The sequence below is a fragment of the Falco punctatus genome, assembly GCF_963210335.1.
Source record: "Falco punctatus genome assembly, chromosome: 9".
NCBI classification, from domain to species: Eukaryota; Metazoa; Chordata; class Aves; order Falconiformes; family Falconidae; genus Falco; species Falco punctatus.
In genome coordinates this window covers 38,158,748-38,177,951 of record NC_137589.1, presented here as the reverse complement: position 1 = coordinate 38,177,951, position 19,204 = coordinate 38,158,748, and the positions used below count along the sequence as shown (strand labels likewise).

Genomic DNA, 19,204 nt, shown 5'->3' with positions numbered 1-19,204 from the left:
GTTTAAAGTTTGGGAATTGAGGCATGAACAGACCAAGTGAAAGACTGCAGTAAAGTGAGTGGGAATGAATCAAGCCCCAGGTCACCACCCTGAGTGGACACCCACCCACCCTGCATGCACACACCCACAGAGCAGCTCTCCTCCTCCTCCCAGCCACCCCACTGCAGCCCTACTGCTTATCCCACTTCCTAGGGCAGCTGCCCATGCACAGAGTGATGATAAGTCTAAAGAGAAGTTATTTTAGAAACAAATTTATTGAAAGAGGCCACTGGGTGTTCTTCTTGTTGTACTTACATCAGGGACAAAGGGAGGATCCAGCATTCCTGCTTCTAACCGCTTGAAATTCATGCTCTTGAAAAAAGGGTGCCTCTTCACTTCTGTTGCACCTTCCCCTTGACACCCCAGCCGCTGCTTCACGTCTTTGGTGAGGAGCTGAAACATGCCAAGAGGAATGGTGAGGATGTCAGAAAAGCAAGAGCTGCACAACGATATTTTTATTTCCAGTTGGTTTTGAATGTGCCCAGAGGGAAGTGAAGAACTGTGTTACTTAATGGCCGGAGTTAAATGGATTAGGGCTGCACTGTTCTACATGCTGGTGAAACCCTTTGAAAGTTACCTGCCATAAAGTGTTTACAGCCATAATAGAGACCGTTGCTTCTGCTTACTTCCAGTGAGTGCTTTCAAGAAGAGGTTTGACATACCCTAATAACATATATAGATGCATATTTATAAGTCCCATGTGCTTTTTATCAGTACTTTTTTTTTCTTGTTACTCTTGTTAGAATAATTTTCCCATGTTGCTTATGCTGAATGACTTCACTATCAAATTGTGTTTCCCCCCACCCACTGCAATATATTCCAGTCCATCACATGACGTATTGAATCAACCCTTTGTGCTCATGGGCTTATCTCTGCTGAACTCAGGGGGAGATTTGTCCATGGAGTCAGTATCAGTAACCAGCCTCAGTTCAGCCTTGTTTGTCTTCAGAGAAGGGCAATGTACCACCTGTACCTGCTACAGCAAGTCCTGCCTGTTTCCTGGGTACCTGTGATGGAGCACTGGACACTACCTGAACCCAGCATCCCTGCTCTATTAGATAAGCCAGCCCACGAACACAAACACGGGAGCTGAAGGTCCTGGAAGACCTTGTATGTCCACTCGATCTGCAAGGGAACAGTTCAGTGGAAGAACAATTCTGGCACAGACTAGTTGGTGGCTGAGGAGACAGAACAGGTAGCCAAATCTTCACCAAAATGCCTCTTCTCTTAAATCACATGCGTAGAATCAAGTAGGTTAAATCAACGTCTTGAGAGGTCACATCTGAACTATCAAAGAGAGGGAGAGCTCAGCATGCAAATGACTGGTGTGATGGCAAAAAGACCATCACCTGGGACAAGGACTTCACTAAAATGTGCCGCTGACTTCAGACAATCTGCTGAAAAGTAAAGGTTCACAAATTTGTATTCTTTTTTCCCATTCCATTCTTCTGTGAGGCAGCTTGCCTGATGCTCTCTCAGAGAACGGAAAATACAACTCCAAACTCACCATTTCAACTGCCGAGCTGATCAAAGAGCTGCATAAGGTGGGCCTTAGCACAACAGAAAACGAAACACGCACTGCAGACAGTCAAGGCGAGTTCTGCTGGAGTCGCCACTCGGGGGGAAAGGCTACAGCCATACACTGCGACATGACGGAGCAAACAAGCCTACCAGCCCCCTTCCCCGCCAAGAGCATGGCCCCTCAGCCGGGCAGCCGCCACGCCGCGGCTGCTGCGGGCAGGTGCGGGGCCAGCCTGCGCTCCCCCCGGGGCTGCGCCCACCCAGCCTGCGCTGCCCCAGCCTGCCCTGCCCCAGGACTGCGCGGCCGCCGCCCGCCGCCGGCGGGGAAGGGACGGCAGCGGGGCCGCCGGGGGGCAGCAGAGGAAAGGGCAGCGCGGCCGTGCAGCGCGGCGGGGCCCGGGCGGCGGCGGGGCCGGGGCGGGTCGGCGCGGGGCTCGGCCGGGCGCGGGGAGGCGTTCGCTTCCCTCGGGATCCCGACGAGGTAGCGGCCTGGGAGCTGAGTCGGGGACTCAGCCCGCGGGCAGGGCTGGTGCCCGGGTGCCCGGGTGAGAGAGAGATTCACCCCTCACCTCCTCGCCCGCCCCCAGCTTTGCCGCTCCAAAGCAGGAGCTGGCAAGCTGCGCCCCGCCCTCGCCCCCTCCCCAGGCGGGTTGTGCGGAGCGACCGTACCGAGACGGTCTGCAGAACTCCCTGGGACTGCCTTCCCGCGGGGAGCTCGGCGCCCACGCAGCACTGTGGGGTCATTTGGATCCCCTGAGCCTGTGAAGGGACCGAGGCCTCCGGAGCGCCCCTGGATAAATCCCCGAGGAACTTCCCTGCTGGACCAGGGCAGTCAGGAAGTCGAGCTGTGCCTGGCCGCTTGGGAGAGCGGGAGGCGAACAGCTTTGGGAGGGCCGGGGTGGAAGTGGTCCAGGAGATGGGGCAGTCCGTCAGGTGCAGCCCTGCAGGAGGTGGGGAACAGGAGCCAGGCAGCCTCCCCGATAAGGCAAGGTTGTCTGGAGATGGCTGCCTGTAGGCTTTCCAGCTCAGGGTACCCATCAGTACCCTCTGGTTGTGTTGCTGCCTCAGCCACATCATCTCAGTAAGGAGGAACCTTCAAAGAAGTGTTTGTTGCTAATGTGACGTTGGTAAGTTTCTTCTGGTGTTTGGCTAGAGCTGGGTTTTCTGGTCCTTATCATGGGTTTACAGGGTCACAGCTCTTTAGGCTTCTCTGAAGGCTCTGCTACCCCCTGGGCATCAGTGGTTTTCTTATCTGACTTCCACAGTCTCCTCAGTTCTGCATTTTTTTGCTAGGGGCCTCAGTTCCAGCCTGAGAGAGCAAATGGTTTTGGCAATCAGTGCCCCAGGTATGCAGAGACCATCCTCCCGCCAGTCCTGAGCAAGCTACGATGGCAGCAGTCATGCAGTGAGCAGAGGTGGTGAAGGGGTTCGTGAGACATAGGAGTCTTAGGCATAGCACCTTCTGCCTCAGCACTAGCATCAGCAATAGCCAGAGGAGACTGCACAGGTTGAGGGATGGGGGGAAAACTAGCGATTCTGACCACAACAGCAACCTCCACCCTCCAGATAGCAACATCCCTTTCTTCCTCACAGTCTCCTCTGCTGCTGTCTAGGTGGTGACATCTGGTCTGACTGGTCACCACGACTGGCAGGTCCACAGACAGAGAAAGACTTGAAGAAACAGCTCTATGCCTTGCCGTCCTCTGAGTACATAGATTCATGTGGCACAGCACCATACGGATCCAGCTCACAGGAAAAGACCTTTCCCAGGGCACATCTCTGCAGCTTGTTTTCCCTGGTTAGAAGGAAAGAGGATGTTTTCCTTTCAAATCCTTGCACGAGACTCGGAGCTCTCATGGTTCTCGAGGCAAGGTTTTTTGTTGTGGGGGTTTTGTTTTTAAATCCCAACAGCCATATGGATTTCACCTATGTGAAGAAGATGGCTTTGGAATTTCCAGTCAGGATCTGGTTTGCTCTATTGTAGCTGGTCCTCTCTTGAGAGGACTTTTCTGACAGGTGGAAGGAAGAATATGAAGGCAGAAGGACCATTTTTACTACCCATGGCTCTAATAAACTTTTGGAAATGACACCTTGGTGCTTTCAGGAGCAATGCTGCTGAGGAGCAAGTTGTAGTAGGAAGGGGTAGATTTGAACTTGCCTGTAGATGATGAAAGAAACCTCTACAAGTCAGCGGTGAAGGGAAGGAGGGGGGTTACTTTCCTATTTGTGTAGCCACTGATTCTCTTGCCTCTGAACTGAAGTGGGAAGACCAAGCTAATCTGGGAATTCATCCTTGTCAGGCTGTAAATGTCAGAAGTTGTTTGGAGTGTGTGGTCAGAGGAAGGGTAGTTGAGGATAGAACAAGGCTGTCTGGGGATTTCTGGGCTTCTCTGTGATAAACAAGGGGAGTATTCAGTAACCTCAGATGCAAGAAAGCAGTCTCTGGAGCATGAATGCCATTGGTCATGGGTGGCTGGCCACTGCAGGACAGAAGGACAGAAAAGGGAACAGGCCACTGGGAATAGGCTGGGACTGAAAGACCACAGAAAGGAAAGGGATCTCCTGCAAAGCCCTGCTGCAGGAGGGCAGCTGCCTGCCTCTTGAAGAGAGTTCCAATTTCTTTAAAAAAAGAAATCCATGGGATTTGGTAAGCTGTAGCTGCAGCCAGCTCTAGAGATGGCAACAGGTGAAACCAGACGCTTCTCCAGCCATCGATATAAGAGATAGCATGGACTGGAATATTTTCCAGAAGGGAAAGTTGTTCCTTTCTTCAAGAAATAGAGTCTTGTACAATTTCCTGCAGGCCCAGCAGCTTTCTGCAAAAGTAAACCTGCGTAATAGCCTGAAATATATATCCCATTTGGGAATCTAACCAGGAAAAGAAAACGGAGATAACAACTGTATGTTTTGAGTCATCTCTACACTTTTGTTTAATTCAGTTTCAAAGGATGTGTTTAGTATGAATAGAGAGCGGAACAAAAGCAACTACATCAGGCTGATGACAAGCCCTCCTGGAATAGCAGCGCAAATGACCCAGTCAAACATAATTTAAGTGTAATTCTGCAGCCAATGCCTATGGAGAATTCACAGAGCTTCAGATCTGAAGATGGCTTAGGCCATCCAACCATGCATGAAGTTGATACCAAGCAGCAGAGCTTTATGTTCTGGTAGCAAAGGCTCCAGATGACACTGTATGTGTGTAAATGAAGGCAGGATTTAATCTACAGAGTTATGGGCAAAGCATGACTAGAATAGGACTTTCAAAGAAGAGTCTTGAGTAGCAGTGGTGAAGTTACATTAAGATCTTTCTCTTGATATAAACTCTCTGATACTTTCATGTCACTCATTTGATCCCTGCTGGGGATTCAAACTCTGCAGTGTCTGAGACTTTTTCCACAACTTTGTTTTGATTCCTTTACAAAAAATCTGTTGTGAGGATTGCTAAAAAAATCCAACAGTCCCCAAAGCACTGCTTTATTTATCTTCATGTGATCAGTCAGTTCATATCCAGATCAAACCATGTAATAAATAACTCCAAGTCCTAAGATGTTAGTCCTAAAATTATAGGAGTAAGGGAAACTTTTTCTAGGGTAAGAGTGCAAAACATTGCTGCTTATGAAAGAAGAAAAGGGCAATGGTAAAACCATTTCCACTGACCCAGCTGATCAAATAGTTTAAGGGACCACCTAGATAAATGTCAACCCTGAAACAGAAGCAAGCATATTATCTTTAACAATTTTTAGAGAATAGAAAAGTAATACTATGGTCACCTTTCAATTACTAAATGAGACAAGACAGTGGTGTGGGAACTGAAGATACCGGAATGACATAAATGGCTGTGTATTGCACTGCTTATGCTTATGAAATCACAGCCCAATCTGGCCTACTGAAGAGTCAAAACTCTTATCAGGCATGGCTGACAATTAAACTTACTGCAGAGGCTTACCACAGATTTTTTAAATCATTATTATTATTTTATTATTATTGTTGTTGTTGTTATTATTATTATCATAATCACCATCATCACCATCAATAGCAGTAGCAATGATAATCATTTGAAGAGCACCTTGATGTGTGTGAGGTGCCTCTCAAGAAAGATGAAAGAGCAGTGATTCTCAGGCAGCACTGATAAACTTTAAGGTGTCATAACGTGTGAATAAGTTGGTTTCCAGGGATAAAAGCAAAGAGGGGGGATGAAAGCAGGCAGGCGCAATCGTAGTATGATGACAGAGTTTCTGGTGGTGAATGAAGAAAAGAAAAATCCGCTTTTAGGGGAAAAAAGAATCTATCATCTTTTAGTTGGTTGGGGGGGCACTTTGGCAAGGGAATGGAGATCAGAATCACAGAACAGCTGAGGCTGGAAGATGCCTCTGGAGATTGTCCAGCCCAATCCCTCTGCTCAAAGCAGAGTCACTGAGAGCATGTTGTTCAAGGCTGTGTCCGCTTGGGTTTTGGACATCGCCAAGTGTGGAGACTCCACAGCCTCGCTGGGCAACCTGTTCCAGTATTTGACTACTCTCACCATGGAAAAGTGTTTCCTGATGTTCAGAGGAACTGTCCTGTGTTTCAGGTTGTGCCCACTGCCTCCCATCCTGTCACTGGGCACAAAACCATGAGTTTGGCTCCATCTTCTTTGCACCCTCCAATCAGGGATCCCTTTTGTGGAGTAAAATGGGAGCTGCAGGAATAAAAAGGGGCAGGGAAGATAGTCTGCGGGATATGTAGACAAACAGGACACTGACAGAGTGACAGAAGAGCACAGCAATATGAGCCCATCCAATACTGTTGACTTGAATGCACTTCAAGTCAAATCTCTAGATGCAAGACTGCACTTGTCAGGGAACACACGTACATCAATGAAGTACAAGTCATAACAACAACAAACAGGGAGCATTTCCTAGAAAGGCTGAATTTTTTCACAGAAAAAAACACACCATGAAGCAGTTATGTTATATGGGAACTATGGGCTGGGGAGCTTCCCAGAAAGCCAGCTGCCCCTGTTCCTAATTATTTATTATTCATCTCTGTTTCAGTCCAAAATGAGGTCTGATTTATGGGAAATTACTTACAAAATGAAACATGGAAATATGGGATGGATGATGATTAATGAGAACTGTGATATGCGCCTGCAAAAATGCAAAGGGCACAAACATCCAGGAGGGGAAGGTTGACATGGGGTGACACTAAAGGGTTTTCATATGAGTAAATGAATCAAGACAATATATTTCCTGATGGAGACGCTATTAGCTCATGGAGTAAGCTTTGAAGAGAAGGTTAGGCGACATGGTGTAAAATATATTCCTCGCTTCTGCCCTTAAAAGTCCACTACAGGAAAGCCTTTTGTGTTGGATATTTGTGAAGGCTCAAGTTAGATTTATGTACTGCAACTTCATGCTTCATTTTGCAGGTATGATGGGTACCTCATTATTACATTTTTGTTTCCTAGTTAAGATTCTGATACAAAGCAACAGAGTTCTGGTTTTCAATATAAAGAAAAAAAAGAGTTTTGAGAAAATATATTTGAATCGTGGGCTCTTAAAAATGTCACTTGATAAAATAAATTACTTTTGGATGCAAAACCACAAATGCTATCATGCTCAGTATCAGAAGTAAGGTTCTTCCATTGTTAAGGCAGAGTAATTTTAATGCATTACTGCTCAGAAAGGACAGGGTTATCTTTGGATCCATTAAGAGTTTGCACAAACCACCTAAACGTGCCACGTGACTGGACAGTGAAGCAGTAACGATCAAGTTGTCAGGAATGATTTACATACAGTTCATGCTTCCCTGAGGCAAGGGACTGAACTAGCTTACTTCCTGAGGTCCCTGACTCCCTGCAACCATAAGCTCTATGGCTTGAAGATGAAAATGGCACTACAGTATAATGACTTTCACTGTTTACTGCCCTGGGAGTGGTAGGTCATCTCCAGCACTATCTCATCAATGCTACATTAATTCTTCTCAGCATTAAATCCTCATGGGCTTGGTTATTTTCAAAGTATACTTTCATTCCATTATGCCTTGTGCCTGCAGCTCACTACAGAACAAGCAACGAGAATGTATTCTTTGCCTCACAACATCCTCATTTCATGCTAACAACAGGACACACACAAACTCTCCGCCACTCTGGCAGATGCTGCTCCTCACCTGGTGGGAGTTGAGATGCTACTAGAGAAGAGGTGGCAGGCCGAGCACATGAAATGGTCTGTAAGAGCCTGTGGCTGTCCTAGATCCTCCCACGCCGACTTCACTGGGGGCTCTGAACCGCAGATTAAGGCCAGTGAATGGCCTAGAGTATCTATCAAGAGTGATGTCAGTTAATTACTACCCTGGGGATTCAGCAATGAGTTGGTGTGCTGTGAGTTAATGACTTCCAGGCATGTTACTTGGCATTACTACTATTATTATTTTGCAAGGAGCCTTCAGTGTCTCTTCATGAAGCCAGCCAACCAGAATGCTGTTGATCGGCTGTTTGCTTGCCTGTTGCAGAAGATACTGGTGAAACTCTCACTACCTATTTGTTGACCTTTCTTTCCCTTCATTCTCTCTCTACCAGTACACACAGATATGTCATTGTCTCCAAAGGAGACTTCACTCTTTAGCAAACAACATCAAGGAAAAGGCCACATCCCTTTCCAAATTACAATTCAGCCTTCTAAAGATGGATGTCAACAAGACATTGATGAATTCAGACACAGCTTTGAGATTTCTCAGAGGGTTTGAGGATTTCCATTGTCAGACATGGCTATTGTGCTACGAAAATGACTCCCAGCTGAAAGAGTGAGAACACATTTTAAAGGACAGCTCAACAGTATTAAAAAAAGCTGGATACCCTGGCACCCTGGGGGAAAAGCTGCTAACAAAGTTAGTGAGATGGGGTGGGACAACATTTGAGTGTCACAATAATTTCATTGCATAATCTTTGTCCTCCTTACCCCCAGCTCTCACCAAAGACAATGGAAGCATGGGGCTTTCAGTTCCTTGCAGGAGACAATCAGAGTCTTGCATCATCACGTCCTTTTTATTTTTTGTACAAGATTATAAAAGACAGAAATGCATTCTTGACTGCAACTAACATTCAAAGTCTCATGAGAACAGATACCGCTCCCTTGGCCATAAAACTTTGGAGAGGACTCAAGATGACTGTGATGAATCTCATGGAGAAGCAAGCCCAAATAAACACAATTTGAATGAATAGAGAAAACAGTCATCCCATCAGCAGATGAGCTTGGTTAGTCCTTGTCTCTGCAGCCCCTCTACGGTACTGTGTTACTGCTCAGAAAGTGTCAGATACAGCTTGCTAATGAAGCTGCCACACTGGGCCTTCAAGCCCCTTACCATTTTACAGATGGACTTGGCCTCCTCAGAAAACTTATGGGAGTACACCTCTTCTGTCTCCAGCACTCTTCTGTCCACTTCTTCCCTCTTGACCTTCTCTTTCCTTCCACGAAATGGTGATTGCCCAGCAATCATTTCATAAATGAGACAGCCTAGCCCCCAGTAGTCAGGGCTGAGTGTGTATCTCTGGTTGTTCAACACTTCTGGAGCTGTGGAGGAGAAAGACGTGTCTTGTAGAAATGCTTGATATTTACATAGCAAAAACCTTAAATTTCCAGCAGTTCCATTTTGGTGACTGAATACACGTGCACAGAGAATGGTGGGTAAAATACCTCCTGATTTCTGCTGATAGCACTACAGAAAATGCAGCACGCTACATGCCATGGGTTTTTTTTTTCTTTACATGCTACATGCTGTGTGCACTCTCTAATGACTTAATACCAAGTCTGACCAATTAAAAAAAAACAAAAAGAGGTTGAAGCTAAGTATTAAGCAGAGGTCTAATCTTGAGAATCCTTCCAGATTTCTCCATTTAGGGAAGAAATGACATACAGACACACATGCTGTAAACAGCAGTGATATTTATTCAAAAGCAAAATTTGTCTTTTCTGTCAATTTATAACTTATTTTTTCCTCCCTTTAAAAACCAGATCCATTTATTTTGTGTTGCAACCATCCAGTATGCTTTGGGCATATAGTCACTGTCTTGCAGACATCCTCAGTTCTGTACATGGCTACAAACACACATACGCATGTGCTCACAATCACAGTCGTAGTGTGTGTACAAACTTACACTGAGATAACAAAATTTAGAAATGACAACTGATTTACTTGCTTTCATTAAAGTCTCCATATGGTAACAGTGGCTCATATCAGCTAGTTTCTATTTAGTCAAATAACCATAAGCAATTTTTATTCCAAGAAATATGCCCACCCAGTGAATGAAAATAATTAACACTGAATTTAGAAAACAGATCTAGTTAAATCAGTGAGTGTGTTTTTTACCAGTGCCCAAATCTCCACCCTCCTTTTGTGCAGCCTCCCCTGCACATAGGGCAAGACTCAAGCTGACCTTGGTCAAGGATGACTGTAGGTGCAGGCTTACCCATTTTATCATAAACATAGAAATACATTTTAACTATTATGCAAAAAGTAGCAACTAGTAAGAAACTTTTCTTTTAGCACACAACCCTCCTAAAATTAATCTACATTAAAATCACTAGAATCCTAGTTGTTGTCTCCCCTTTTATTTTTCTTTGCTGATTTAAGATCACAGACCAGTCTCATTAAGAGCTGTTGTGGTCCAGCCTTTTCCCCACATCTGATTTCCACTAGCAGGAGTTTTTGGTGTGTTGCTGCAGGGAACTGGACCCAGCTGAATATGAATCTTTTAAAATTTTTTTTCCTAAGCTTACGTGGCAGAAAGATCTCCAAAACTCAAGTAACCTCAGCAAATTACAAAAAAGATGAGCTACTGAAGACTTACCCATATAGCCTACTGTTCCTACTCTTCCACGGATGGATTCACCCTCAGGGATTTTAACAGCTAGACCCAAATCGGATATTCTAATATGGCCTGGAAGGAAAAAAGAAACAAAACAACACAAAGCAGATGTAATAATATGACCCAAATTAGTCCAAACCCACAACTGTTGTCATTGCTACAATACTCCTGCAGACGTTTTAGGAAAAACATTCTGAGTTGCTGAACCAGGGCAGTTTCACTGATAAGGAAAAGAGGAGTTATTACATTGCAGTGAAATTAATTTTAACAGTGAGGCTACAGACTACAGTGGATTGTGTTAGATATTGTAAAATCAAGCCAAAAAAGGCAGTGAGAAGCATCCTGTAGGGAAGATTCTTGAACTGATCACAGGGGATGCATGGGCTGACATAATCCTGTAACTCTCTGATGACTGAAGGGGCTACATCTGTTCCGTAAGTCAGCATGAGATTTGATTACCACTGCCATCAGCAACAAATGGGTACCTGGGTTTGCATAAAATGAGAGCTGGCTCAGCAAAGGATGGAAGTACTTTTGAAAATGGAGCAGGAAGCACAGATTTAGAAATTACAACTTCCTTTGTGTTGTGTCAGCCTCGCAACAATAAGGATGGAAAAACAATGAAGAAAGGCAGGCACCCCCAGCACAGCCATGCTCTCCAGAACAGACCCTGCTGAGCAGCACGGCTGTTTCACTCCGTCCGTGCACTGAGCTCCAGCACTTCACCCACCCCAAGACAGGAGTATTAGTGTATATTGAGCCTCTTAGTCGCTTCAGAGCATTATTTGTCTTCATGCAATATATATCCTAAAACTAACTTAATCTACTTTACTATGAACGCATCTCTGTAAACCTCTGAGACTTACCATAATCATCTAGCAGGATATTTTCTGGCTTCAAATCTCTGAAAATGAAAGATAGAAGACTTGTATGAAGCTGGTTTTGATAACATAACCATACGACAGAATGTGAGTGCATTTATTACTAGTAATAAACCAATTGAGTGTCAACTCAAACAGCAAGGAATTGATGAAACCAATACAACTTTCTACAACTCACTTCACAGATAGACTGAAACCGTATGTCTTTTTCTAAACTGGAGTTACATTTTTTCACTAAGCCAAGCTTTTAGTTCCTAATCCACTCTGTAACGGACTCATCCACCTAGTCCTGTAAGCCCTGTAAACCAACCTCTATAGTCCTGCATGTTGTTAAATCTCTGCAGTATTTTCTGTTGTAAAATCTTTTGTTAAAAAGAAAAATATTTTGAATTTTCAAATATTTTATTTGCATATAAAATTAGAAATAGCAATCTGTTGGACTCAGATTTTCTATGCTTGGCATCTGGCTCAGACCAAATACACGAATGTGTATACATGTGTGCACATACATGCACATGTACATGCACTTGTGCACATGTGCAATACTTTCAGTGAGTTTGGAAAATGAGGGGTGGAGGGGGAATGCTGCGCCTGGATTAAGATTCTCCTTACAAACATTTGTGAAACTCTACTGCCTACGTGGTTCGGAGCAACACCATGAAAATTGGCAAAGTGGTCACTCTGATGTCAAAGATGTGCCTTTCACTGCTCCTGTGAAAAAAATCTGGCCTAGTTATAAGTTGCTGAAAGAAATAATTTTAGTTTTCATATATTTTGCAAAGCCTTGGCAGGTCATTTTTCTAAAAGGTTTGTCTGCACCAAACCTGCTCCAACACCTGCTGCTTCAAGATGCTGCCCAGGTCAGCCATGTTCAAGTTCCCTCACTTGACCAAGGCTGTTTTCCAAACCTGTGGAGCGAAGCAGAACTTCACAGCTGCTGCTGCCATTGCTGGATGCAGTGGGCTGTTGTCGAGGTGGGAGCTAGGTGGGCTCGTGCCTGTCCTCCCAGTGCCCCTAAGCAGGGACAAGGTACAGCCTTGCACATAGAACTTGCACATAGAAAGGTACAGCTAGTGCAGCATGGGAAGGTCTCCCAGCCTGGGAGATGGGACTGGGAGGTCTCATGCGGAAGATGGGGACGTGCTGGGCAGGAAGCATCCCAGAAGAGCTGTACGATGGGAGCAGGCTGTGCTGGCTCAGGAGCCCAAACAAGGCACCAGGAACGTATTGCTGCAATTCACACACCATGCCCTGACTTTGATCTGATCAACTCCTACTGAAACACAGCATCTAGCTTGGTGCAAATCCAAGAAGTGCTTGGTCTCATCTTTTTTTAAGGCCTTCTTCCATTTGCGAACCAGCTTGATTCGGTTAGCTTCTCAGCAAGAGACATTTCTTTTCAAATAGCAAAGAGAGGGGGGCATGCAAGAGAAGCCCTCGCACCAGGAGATCAATGCACTGCAGTCTGCGCAGGAGTCTGCCCTGTGTTTCAAGCCGTACCACTCCGGTATCATGAATTTTCCTGTGAATGGAGATGGGTACTTTATAGTTTTGACAATGCCGAGATTAAAATTTCAAAACTTGTCTCTTTTTTGTTTATTATTTCAAGCAACAACTTAGACCGCTCTGAACAATCTCCTCTTCTTGCTTGCTTCAGACCCTCTTGACCTCTCAAGATAAACCAGATGCCCAGTGGTACCACACCTACTTTTCAAATAAACATCACTGAAATATGTGAAGGGCAGCCGAACGCTGCGGACAAGCTGTGCTTTTGTTTAATATACCACTGTGGGCTTTCCCTGCCTATTGGCAGAAGGTTTCCAATGCTCGAGCAACATGGTTGAGGGCATTTCCTATTTATTTTTTAAAATTTATTCCAAATCCTTTAAGAACTATTTCTGTGAAGAACTCAGACTTCATTAATTACTTCATCTTCCACTCCAGTAATTAGTCCCACTTAAAGACGTAACTGTGGCCAAATGACAAGAATCCTGCATGCAAGTTGGGAAATGTTGTCTTCGAATGAGAAAATGAGAAACTGCACGAGGACTCTGAGAAAGCAGTTTGGTCCTTACAGCTCCCTGTGATTTAGGGCAATTAGAGCAAGCTTTTCTACACACACACACACACACACACACACCCCGGACATCAGTTGTCAGTTCTTTTTTCAGATTTCTGGTTCCTCAGTATCAAAGCTGGCTTCCTTCGCATGGCCAACATCTTCCAAGTGCCAAGGAGGAATGTGATTCTTGTACTGAAATGTCTAGGAGAAACAAAGGTCCCTGGTGGGCACAGTTACACGTAAGGCTCCTTCCCGATGGTACAGCTGCCCATATGTAAACTAGCCTTGCCTAAATATACTGCAACATAAACTGCTGACACTGCGCCCATGATCGAAAGGTGATGGTACGCTGTTGGCTGGACAGGACAGCATAAACAACTCAATTAGTCATGGTGGACAAGGCTTTACTGTATATTTGTGCAATGCCTAGGACAATGTGATCTTGATGCTTCCAGGCATGGCTATAGCGTATATATATTTCTATAAAGTATATATATATATATAAAATATATATGAAATATTAAATATATATTTTATATATAAAAAATAAAGGAGAATCAGCAGCTTTTTATGTTTGCTTTCCATGAACAATTGACCTGTTGACCTTTACTAACATGATGCAGTTGAGAAATGTAACATAAGTGCCACCTTTGGCAAGGGAATTCTGAATCCGATAAATCTAACTCTGAGCCTGGTTGTTCACTCAGGTCACGTCTGCAGCGTGCGTCACCAGCCCATGAGATGGGGATGTATTTTCCAATGCTGTGATTTACTCAGAAGCATTTTGTTCTTAGCAAATGAAATTAAGTCTGAGGAATAAGTGTTTTACGATGAATTATGCACCTTGAGAAAGCAGTAGCATTTAGCTGCTATATTTTATTGACCTATATAGCACTTCTCACGGGTCCCAAAACAGACGGTGGTATTACAAATTAGGGGTCTCTGCAGATGCTCCTAAAATACTGCTAGAAACTGTCACCTACAAGGATACAGTATCATTCATCACCAAAATGAATGTGTAGTCTGAGGTGTGAACTAGCAGATCTTTAAGAGTAACATGAAAACAACTGCTTCAGGTAGTAGGATGCCATTTCTCTCAGAAGCACGTGCTATTTTAGGTGGCCAGATCTAATCTGTTTTATTAGAAAGCGGCATTAGTGTGGCATTTTACCAGCTGTGTTATGAATGTACCAGTCATTTTGATCAATAAAGTATGCTTGTAATCTAGTACTTTTTTAAAGAAACACTATAATGCCTCCTAAAACTTTGTTGAATGTGGTAGGATGTTTTTTAAAGAAAAGGGAAGCCAGGCACATCGCTCATTATTTGATTTTTCAATTGACATTAAACATTTAATTCCATTTTGTTCCTTGGGGGAAAAAAAAAAAATCTCCTCCTTGGACTAGTGCCAACTAAATCACGATGTTATCTGTCTGCTCTCCTTATGCCAGCTAGTGAGATCTGAGTCACAGTGAGGCAACCAAGTGGCAGTTTGCTAGAGATCTCCAAGGAACAACAATATCGTAATTTCTATGTATAGAAGCATATGTATAATGCTTATTACACATGGGCATACCAAATGATTTAAAGTGTGGCTTACTTTTTAAAAATAACATATTACGCCTATTAATCATTATCCTTGGAAGATCTTTCATGAAGTTACAGGACCTCTTCTGCTGTGAATGCCAGCAGTAATGATTTCACAAGCTGGGATGATGAAGACAAACATTGAAAGTTGTTTACAACTATATTGGTCATTGATTAAAAAAATAAATCCTCATGGAGTCACAAGAACTCTGTCTGCAATCACCCTGCTTATCCAGCAAGTAAACCCTACGATGCCCTGGAAAAGTGCTTGCATAGAGCTGTAAGCCAGACTGGAAGCTGAGAACTTGAAATCTGTCCTTCTCGAAGCTGGCTGCCTGTCACCACGCTGGCTGCACCATGCTCTGCCCGCTGGCTGCACCCGCAGCGGGTGGGACGCTGCCAGCAGGACCCCTCTGTTGCATGGCTGTGAATGAATGTGCCTCCTTCCACGGCTGGCACGCTACGGCCACCGTCACCATCCAATCTAGCTAATCAAACTAGTTTGTGTCCTAGAGCGTAAATCCATGCCCTGCATCTCAATCACCCTCTTGCGCTAATCGTGCTCCCTCTGGATAGGAGAGACGGTTTTCCCACATCTGACAGGCTGCAGCCCCTGGTGCAATATAATCTAACTAATTAAAATAGAGGCTTGAATACAATTACCTCCATTTCACACCAACTAGAAACTAGATTCCTTAATGAAATCCCTTTAAAGGAACTTCCATAATTTTCTTACGTCACCCAGTACACTCTGAGGTAGGGTTTGGGGAGCTTTGTGTTAGTTCTGTATAATTTAGATGGGATGTACTTAGTGAAGCAACTGCTCCCTTCCATTGCTCCTGAATCACACTGTATTTGTACAGGGCTCTGCGAAATTTCAGCCAAAGCGCACTGAGGCATCTCAGTTGAACAGCACCACAGTGAGCAGGGAGGATGCAGGCAATTCTTTTCTATGCAGAAAAGATGTCCTAAGACTCTAGAGAGTGCTTACCTGTACACTGTATTTTCTCTGTGTAGGTCTTCTAGGCCACAAAGAATCTCTGCTGCATAAAACAAAGCTCTTTCCTCCTCAAAGCCTGGGTTCCCCATGTTGTAGATGTGAAACTTCAGGTCACCTCCATTCATTATGGTCAGAACTAAACACAGTGCATCCTTTGTTTCATAGGCATAGGCTAAATTGACCTAGAAAAACATTTGTAGCATAGTTGTGACAGTTCAGTTAGCTGCTAAGAGGAAAGCCCTAACTTTTCATTAAAATTTTCTCTGGAAAAGGGAAAAAGAAGTAGATTGACTGAATATGATATGGGCCTTATTACAATAGAAAACATACATTTTAAAAGTACAGAAAAATCAGATGTTAGGATTTTATAAATTAATTTGTTGGATTGCTGTCAAACCCCTATCATCTCAGTAGGTTCCCAGGAAGGCTCAGACAGCCCAGTCCTGTGGTGGTCAAACAGACCATCACTGAGGCATGAAGGTCAGCATCACCCCTGCAAGGCTCTGGTGGGTGCCCCAGGAACGATGAGACACACCAAAAGTTATCCATCACTTTTAAATATGTGCCATCGTCTTTGCTTCTGCCAGAGCTAAGTAAACATCTTGCATCTGTTGTATTCACAGTGTTTTCCTAAAATGAGTATAAAGAACATGACAGATGCTGAGAGAACAACACCTTTTTTTGAAAAAAAATCTAAGTCAAGCTTTTAAGGAGGCAGAAGAGCTGGCACGACTCAGGAAAGCCCTATGTCAGGCAGACCAGCTCCACATCACTTGTTAGATGCTGCTGCTAGCCAATCTCTTCTGATCTATTTGGGTTGAATCTCCTTCAGTCTCCTCCAAGCTCCTCTCTCCCAGACATTGGGAATTCAGGTGATCACCCTGGATAAAAATAGCTCAGCCTGATGCAGTCCTGATGCAAGTCAAGGCTGTAAAATGCATCATCTTCTCATGGTAGGAACAGGCACCCGTGTTAGTGCATTTCTCACAGACCAGAGGCTAAAATGAGACTCAGCAAAGGTGCATGGAGCAGGACTAAGGTGCCAAGCAAAGCGAGTCGGCTTCTGGCACCCCTCCTGTAGCAGGAGGTGGAGGAGGCATCGGATTCAGCAAGAACAGTGCTCAGCAGGTGAGCAGGGAGCTGAGCGCTAGGGAGTTCAATACTCACTACAAACTGACTATTGACTTTTTCTAAAATCTGCTTTTCATTTAGTGCCATGGATTCGCCTTTCCTCTTTTTTATTCTCTTCTTCTCTAATCTCTTGCAGGCGTACATCTTCCCTGTCGCTCGGACTTGGCAAGCGCAGACCTGCGAATTGAACAGAACAATTGCTGGGTAATTCGAAGCAAACGCTGTGTCTGGGTTGCACTTCACTCCTCACGATCTGATCCGACTTAGTCCTTTTAAGGCTAGAGACGGCGGCAGAGCGAGTAAGGCACAGGCGGGGGCAGCTGGGGAGCCGACTACTGTTTCCAAACCTGCTGTGTAGTATTGCTTTAATTATTTCACTTTCCTCTGCCTGCTTCCTATCCCACCTCCTTTTGTCTGTGCAGATTGTAATCTGCTCAGCTACAGCCTGCCCAGCCTCCTCTGCCTCTGCTGCCCAGGCAGAGACCTCAAGCCACCAGCAAAATACAAATAAGGGTGTGACCTTAATTCCACTGTGAATGCAACGGTCGAATACGAAATCATTCTCAAAAGTGTTCTTTTGAGATTACGGTGTCATGAGAGGTTAAGTAAAACTGTCAGCAATTAATGAAAATCAGCCTCTGTCGCATGAGGCTCCTGTAACGTGCAGTGCCTGAGAAGTAAGAAACACTCTTAACAGAAACTTTCAGAATTACTCACCTCCCCAAAGCCACCTTTCCCCAGCACCCTGTACTGCCGAAATGTGTTTTTCGTTACTGGTTGCCTGGAAGTAAAGGAAATAAAAAAAAGAGACACATTACATTTAATGCACTCTCTGTGATTTATTTATTTCAGACCATACTTTTGAAAAGCAAAATAGATAAATATTACATAATAACATTATTTCGAGGTAATCATATTATATAATACAATACATAATTATGTAATTACATTACTTCAATACTATGTATGGCTTGAACTTTTCAATTCCAACATATTAAGCTGTAATAAAATACAACACATTAGTGAGTCATCAGTATAATTTCTGCTAGCATCTTAGGACCAAGGAGGGTTCTGGATCTCCATTATATAGCTTTGGCCTTTGTTAAGCAAAGGGGAGGTCCGACAACTTCCAAGAAGGTATTAATTCTCATGATATACAGGAATCTTTTAAGGGTAGTGCTGGGCTAACACTATTGATTTGCTTGGTCTTCAAGATGAGAAAAATAGATCCAAAATGCAAACCACCAGAAAATATTTCTTTTGTCTTGACCTTAAAGCAGGAAACAGATGTGAAACAAGGAAAGAATTAGTCCCAGCAACCAGAGAGGTGGGTTTAGGTGCCATTCGCAAGAGAGGAGAGCAGGAGCTGAGCTCCAAGCCAGTCCAGCCCCACCTGGGGCACCTGCCTCCTGGGACAGCATCATGGGCGAGATGGGAGGGAAAGCACCTCTTTCCTTTTAAGGGCCAAATTAAGGGTTAAATAGGTCTTTCTTTCTGAGGGCTGACTGCTCCCTAACGATCACTAGACATGATCACTATACCATCTCACAGGATTCCCACAAAATTCTGCTCCACCAAAAAGGCTCCAGCCCTACGTCTAACTCGTATTTTGTCACCATAAAAGTTTTATAACGTGACAGATGAAGAACACTAGATTCAGAGAGATCTGACTTTGTATCCACCACTCCATCACTGAAGTATTACAATTATATTAGCAGTCAATATGAATATTCCTACCAGCTTTGTTTTCCTCTGGCGGGCAGCCAGGCAGCACAGGGAGCACAGCAACGTGGCTGTTCCCACAACAGTGATGATGAGGTTGATGACAATAAGGAATAAATGTTAGAGTGAATCGTTTCATTTCTGTTCGTTATTGTTTTTAAAAGTGGGGGAAGAAAACCACGCAGAAGGCCAAAACTAGAAGAGAGAAAGATGCTATTTTCAGGCTTCTGGGAGGACACTGCAAATGCTATTGGGGTTAAAAGCAACAATTAGCAGTGATAACTAGATGCTCAGCAATGTCCCTGGAATAAATGGACTGTACGACTCCTCCGTTGCAGCCAGCAGGCTGTCAGAAGGAGCTGTTGATCACTCTGTGCTACTAACATCTCTTTGCTAACCCTAAAAACAGTTCTCCCAGC

General features: G+C 44.3%; 1 protein-coding gene across 2 annotated transcripts in view; it reads right to left on the bottom strand.

The window, feature by feature from the left end:
* Positions 1-19,204, bottom strand: part of GRK5 (G protein-coupled receptor kinase 5) — a 162,162-nt gene that overhangs the window by 4,410 nt on the left and 138,548 nt on the right. For both annotated transcript variants that reach the window (XM_080401226.1, XM_080401227.1), the window contains 7 exons: positions 17,781-17,844; positions 17,100-17,240; positions 15,924-16,114; positions 11,269-11,306; positions 10,385-10,474; positions 8,899-9,107; positions 295-432 (listed from right to left, as the gene is read on the bottom strand). In XM_080401226.1, the coding sequence (XP_080257352.1) occupies positions 295-432; positions 8,899-9,107; positions 10,385-10,474; positions 11,269-11,306; positions 15,924-16,114; positions 17,100-17,240; positions 17,781-17,844 (871 nt within the window). The remainder of the gene's footprint in view (positions 1-294; positions 433-8,898; positions 9,108-10,384; positions 10,475-11,268; positions 11,307-15,923; positions 16,115-17,099; positions 17,241-17,780; positions 17,845-19,204) is intronic.